Source organism: Pyrus communis, chromosome 3 (genome assembly GCF_041283825.1).
Source record: "Pyrus communis isolate YQ-2024b chromosome 3, ASM4128382v1, whole genome shotgun sequence".
Lineage (NCBI taxonomy): Eukaryota > Viridiplantae > Streptophyta > Magnoliopsida > Rosales > Rosaceae > Pyrus > Pyrus communis.
Genome location: NC_142567.1, coordinates 8429007 through 8434664, shown reverse-complemented (window position 1 = coordinate 8434664; position 5658 = coordinate 8429007). Strand labels below are relative to the sequence as shown.

The window sequence follows — 5658 nt, the reverse complement described above, 5'->3', positions numbered from 1 at the left end:
AGGGAAAAAAAAATTAAAAATGAGGATATCCGAGGTAAAGTAAAAGTAGCCGCAATTGAAGATGAGGTGAAAGAAAATCAGTTAATGTGGTTTGGATAATTGAATCGAAGACCTACAAATGCTTCGGTTAGAAGTTGGGACTATGAGACTGAGGTTCAGGGCAAAATGGGTAGAGGAAGACCTATGAAGATCCTCATGGGTGTCATTCATACCCTTTTTAGCTTTTTGCACACCATGTTCTATCTATGACCAAATAAATCAAATGAAAAAATATAACAAAATAAAACAAAAGTGTGTAAGAAGTTAAAAAGAATGTGCGTATATCATTTATCTTATTTTATTTTCGACATGTAACGGTTGAGTTTTAGTATATAGCATTCATGTCGAAAAATCATACAGTAATATTCAAGTCTATCCGTTGAACCTTCCACTCTTCCAAATCCATTTAAGCCAAGTATCAGCATCCACTAAACACAATGAAACAAGGACCTTCTTTTCTTCTCTCTAAAGTAAAACAGAGTTCAGAGAGCTCTTATCTTAAACACTTAGGCAGCAAACACAATGGTGGTTTGGATTTGGGCAACAATGGCGTTGCTTACAGTTGTTCACATCCTGCGAGCATGGATATGGAAAAGCAATAACAAGAAGATGTTACCTCCTGGTCCAAGAGGGTTTCCTATTTTCGGCAGCCTCTACTCGTTGGGGCAGTTCCCAAACAAAGATCTTCATCGGCTAGCCCAAAAATACGGCGATATCATGTACCTGCGGTTAGGTCTTATGCCTACCATTGTTGTCTCATCCCCACAAGCGGCCGAGCTGTTCCTCAAAACGCATGACCTTGTTTTTGCAAGTAGGCCACCTCATGAGGGTGCAAAACACATATCCTTCGGGCAAAGAAACGTGAGCTTTGCTGAGTATGGCTCATATTGGCGTGACATCCGAAAGATGTGCACACTTGAATTACTAAGCAACCACAAAATCAACTCTTTCAAGTCTATGAGGAAAGAAGAGGTTGCTCTCTTAATTCAGTCTATTAAAGAGGCTGCCAATAATCGACATGTTGCTGTCGATCTCAGTGACAAGGTCTCAACTCTTAGTATTGACATGAGCTGCCGGATGGTGATTGGGAAGAAGTACAAGGATGAAGAGTTTGATGAGAGGGGTTTCAAGTCTGTGATCAAAGAGGGTATCCAATTAGCAGCAGCCCCTAACTTGGGAGATTATATTCCTTGGATTGCGCCACTTGACCTCCAAGGGTTCACTAAGAGGATGAAGGCTGTTAACAAGGCATTTGATAAATTTTTTGAGAAGGTGATTGGTGAGCATCTTCAATCCAAGGATGAAGAAAGACCGAAGGACTTTGTTGATGCCATGGTGGCGTTCATGTTCTCTGAAGAATCTGACTACCGAATCGAACGCTCCGATATCAAAGCTATATTGTTGGTAAGTATGCATAAAACCTATAACATAGCATATGGCGACCAAGTATTACATTGGACTAATCCTTCATTTTACCTTATTTGTATTCTTACTCTTGCTTGGCAGCAAATTGAAACAGAATTGTATCTTGTCCGAAATTTAACATGTTATTGGTTTATTAAGGTTGTGAATCGCAACAATTAGTTATGTTAAATCTGCCTACTGATGTGTTGTTTAGGTTGACAGTTTGATAGCATAACAGATGCCATTTAAATTTGTATTTATGCCTTATTTTGTGATTTGTTTTTCGAATGTACTATTGGCAGGACATGCTTGTGGCCTCAATGGACACATCATCAACATCGATTGAGTGGGCGTTCTCCGAACTCATGAGGAATCCACAGGTAATGAAAAAAGTCCAGAAAGAACTAGAAAATGTTGTAGGCCTCAAAAGAATGGTGGAGGAATCAGACTTGGAAAAATTAGAGTACTTGGACATGGTAGTAAAGGAAACATTGAGGCTACATCCAGTGGTACCATTGTTGGTTCCTCATGCAGCCAGGGAAGATTGCACTGTCCATGGCTACCACATACCCAAAAAGTCACGCATTATCATAAACGCTTGGGCAATCGGGAGAGACCCAAGTGCTTGGACGGATGCAGAGAAGTTCATACCAGAGAGGTTTGTGGGTAATAACATTGATGTTAGAGGAAATCACTTCCAGCTTATCCCATTTGGCTCTGGTAGAAGACGTTGCCCTGGAATTCAGTTAGGCCTTACTGTGGTCCAGTTAGTTTTGGCACAACTTGTGCAATGTTTTGATTGGGAACTTCCAAATAACATGTTGCCAGATGAGTTGGATATGACTGAGGAGTTCGGTTTAACGGTTCCGAGGGCTAACCATCTACTCCTTATTCCTTCCTACCGCCTTCAGAAATGACCATAGTTATTGTGTCTGTGATGTCTCATTTCCTACTTGTATGCTGTTATATTGTGTGGACTATCTTTTCTACTGTTTTACATTTGTTTTGTTCATACGAGTAAAACCAGAAATGGAATAAATTGGTGTCAAATTAATTGTCAATAACCGATATGAAAGTCTCCCTCCAAATTCTGGGCTCTTTCCCCTTTGAAACTAGCAAGCTTATGTCCAAAAGGGCCCGCAAGAGCCTGTTGTATATCCTCAAGTAGAAGGCCAGTTGCTGAGATAAACTCAAATTTGGAAAACACACGTCCTAAAAGTCCTTTATGATAAATCTTGCAGCCCAAGTGGCCATGTTTGTATAGTTAACAAGCCCAGTAGCATATTCTATCTTTTCTATAAACAGTTATCTAATTAGAACTTTTTTCTCAGAGAGAACCAACTATCATTAAAGCCTAAGGGTACCGACAGCGACATGATCTTCTCTAAACCCTAGTAGTCAAAACTGACTAATCCTTACAGAAAAAAAGAAAAAAAGAAAAAAACAGCATTGTACTGTCCACACATACTTTTTTATTTCTCACACACCCCTTATTAATTTCTGTCTTTTGATCTTCTTCAATCCATCCGATCAGACGGTCGAAAATTAGAAGGGCGTGTGATAAGTAAAAAAGGGTGTGTGGATAGCCAACCCCAAAAAATATCATTTTTTACTTCTCACACACTCCTTATTAAGCAGCCAAGGACCAAGGGGAGGTGGTGCTTGCCAAAGACTTTCCGACAGTCAAATTAGTAAGCAATATTATGAGACTCAAGCAGTAGGTAAGAGAATAAGTGTGTGCAATTGTTTTACGCGAGATGAACCCTAGAAGTATGTATTTACACCAGAGGATGTCTAAGAGAAGATATTGCATCCTCTTAGAAGTTGAATTACTTGGGTCCCACACCAATCCCTAGATTGTAGGAACTCCAAGAATATAGGAAACCTGGTTCATTTCATACTGGATCAGGTTAATGGATCAGGTTTCCGTATCTTGCGAAACAAGCATAACCAATCTCAACGAAGTCGTCGAACTTCACCCACTGTTCCAGAACAAGATGATGGTGGCATCACTAATCTGTCTGTGTAACTTTGTGATGGAAGCTTTTGCATCCATGATCGAACTTCTAAAGTAATAATATTTCGATCCGCCTTACTACAATCTAAAAAAATTACACATACGTAAATTTGAAATTTAATTTGAACTAATTATTTCTATCCATAATTTTTTTTTGTATGATTTCCCTCATCTGAATTTTTTCTTATTTTTTGGGTAAACTTACATGTTAATGTCGCTATCCTATTCATAACTTCCTGGCGACATGCATCCTTTTCAATGCATGACTCAATGGTGAGTCAATTGGCACCCTATGGATGATGGAGCTCTATCATGCAATAAAAAGTTGTGGCTGCTTATTGTCTCTTTTCTTGTTACGTGCATGCATAGAGTTTATTCTCTGTTCTCTCAGATGACTCTGACAACCATTTCCAAGGCCTACACCCACGTGGACAGTTGGGCTCAATACTCAAGGAGTATCTTTGTCACGAGACGACAACTATCACAGGAGTGTAATTATACATAATAGTTGCCACACAAACAGGAGAAAACTAAACAAATTTTTATAAGAGCTATAGCATTATCGTGTTCTCAGTGGCAACTAGCAATACATTACTTCCTACCCCTAGTTTGAGGGAGCGGCCTCTAGGTAGAATATGCATTGGTGTACCTCGGGGATGAAAATTTTGAAATACCAAGAGTCTGTTTGGTATTCTATTTGAAATTTTTTATCATTTCTCAAAATATTTTTTAAGAATATTTCTTGAAAACAATTTTTTTTAAGACTCAAAAACTTGATTGGTTGCAATTTAAAATTTTTAAATCTTATGACTTAAACTAGACAAAGAGATCGAAAAAGAAGGGGTCGCAAGAGAGGGAGAAATAGGAGAAATGAGGAAAGAAGGTAAGAGATGATTGAAGAAAAGAGAAAGTAAGAGATGATTGAAGGAAAGAGAAAGAAGAGAGTGGATTGGACGAGATAGAGAGGAAGATGAGTGAGAAAAAGAATCGAGAGAATGAACGGATTGGAGGAGAGACGAAAAAGGTTAAAAAAAAAAAAAAAAAAAGAGGAGAGAGAAATAAGAAAAGAGCGAGATAGATTTGGAGTGATAGGGGAGGAGGGAGAGAAAACAAAGGAATGAGTTTAAGTTTAAAAACTCACTTTTTATGTTTTTAGATAATAGACTATATTTTTGAGTTAGTCTTGAATTCAGTTTTTTAAAATAGTCATACCAAACAAGTTTTTAAGGAATTAAAAATTGTTTTTAAGTTTAAAAAATTGGATTCAAGTAGAGTACCAAACAAGCCCTAAACAACTACAGTCTACAGACCAATCATCCTAATGAGTAAACTATAAAGATCTGTTTAGCTTTATTTATCATAATGTTAGTGATATTGGGAGGTGGATTGTCTGCCCTCCCATTTCCATACTTTCCCCCAGCCTTCCTGTGATGTGTGGTCACGATTAAGCCACGTCAACATTTTATATTAATTTTTTAGCTTTATTTATCATAATGTTAGTGATATTGGGAGGTGGATTGTCTGCCCTCCCATTTCCATACTTTCCCCCAGCCTTCCTGTGATATGTGGTCACGGTTAAGTCACGTCAACATTTTATATTAATTTTTTATAGAAATAATAAAACAAAAAGTAATAGGAATATAAAATGTTGACATGCCTTAACCGTGACCACACAAATAGAAAGACATGGGAAGAGTATAAAAATGAAAGGGCAAACAATCCACCTCTAGTGATATTGGTAATGGTAATGATGGTATAATACATTATTATGGAGAAATCAAACTAAAAGCGAAGGCCGTTGTGGATCCACATACGCTTGATCTCGAGAAAGCCTATATGACTTGTTAGATTGGGACTTTATCTCGAGAAAGTCTATGTACAGAAACAATCAGCCTAGCTTTATAAATTTGTACCATGAATGAGATGGTGAATGGTGTTGATACCTCAGATGATTAGAGTTGGGGAGATGAGAAGGAAAGATTCAGTTGATGATACATGAGAGGAAAAAAAAAGAAAAAAAAATGGAGGTATAAGCGTGTGCACCGTAAGAGAAATGTGGTTACGTTAGGGTTTATGAGTCAATAAAGTATATTAGTCCTTTCGTGTGAACATTTAATTAAAATTATTGTACATTAAAAGGGTTGCTAAAACTCTATATATATTGGACCAGAATTTTGGTTATCAATCATATTCAGCAA

At 37.6% G+C, this 5658-nt stretch overlaps 1 protein-coding gene across 1 annotated transcript; it reads left to right on the top strand.

Moving 5' to 3' along the window:
* The first annotated feature begins 464 nt into the window (after positions 1–464).
* On the top strand, positions 465–2507 carry LOC137716233 (cytochrome P450 71AU50-like). The gene is made up of 2 exons (XM_088690869.1): positions 465–1443; positions 1746–2507. The coding sequence occupies exons 1-2, from the start codon at positions 562–564 to the stop codon at positions 2358–2360; spliced, it is 1497 nt and encodes a 498-aa protein (XP_088546995.1). The 5' UTR covers positions 465–561; the 3' UTR covers positions 2361–2507.
* The last annotated feature ends 3151 nt before the right edge of the window (positions 2508–5658 follow it).

Bases quoted from the DNA above. Each gene is read 5' to 3' on its own strand.
- LOC137716233 (XM_088690869.1), top strand. From the start codon at position 562: ATGGTGGTTTGGATTTGGGCAACAATGGCGTTGCTTACAGTTGTTCAC. The intron at 1,444-1,745 runs GTAAGTATGCAT...TACTATTGGCAG, and splicing joins ATATCAAAGCTATATTGTTG to GACATGCTTGTGGCCTCAAT.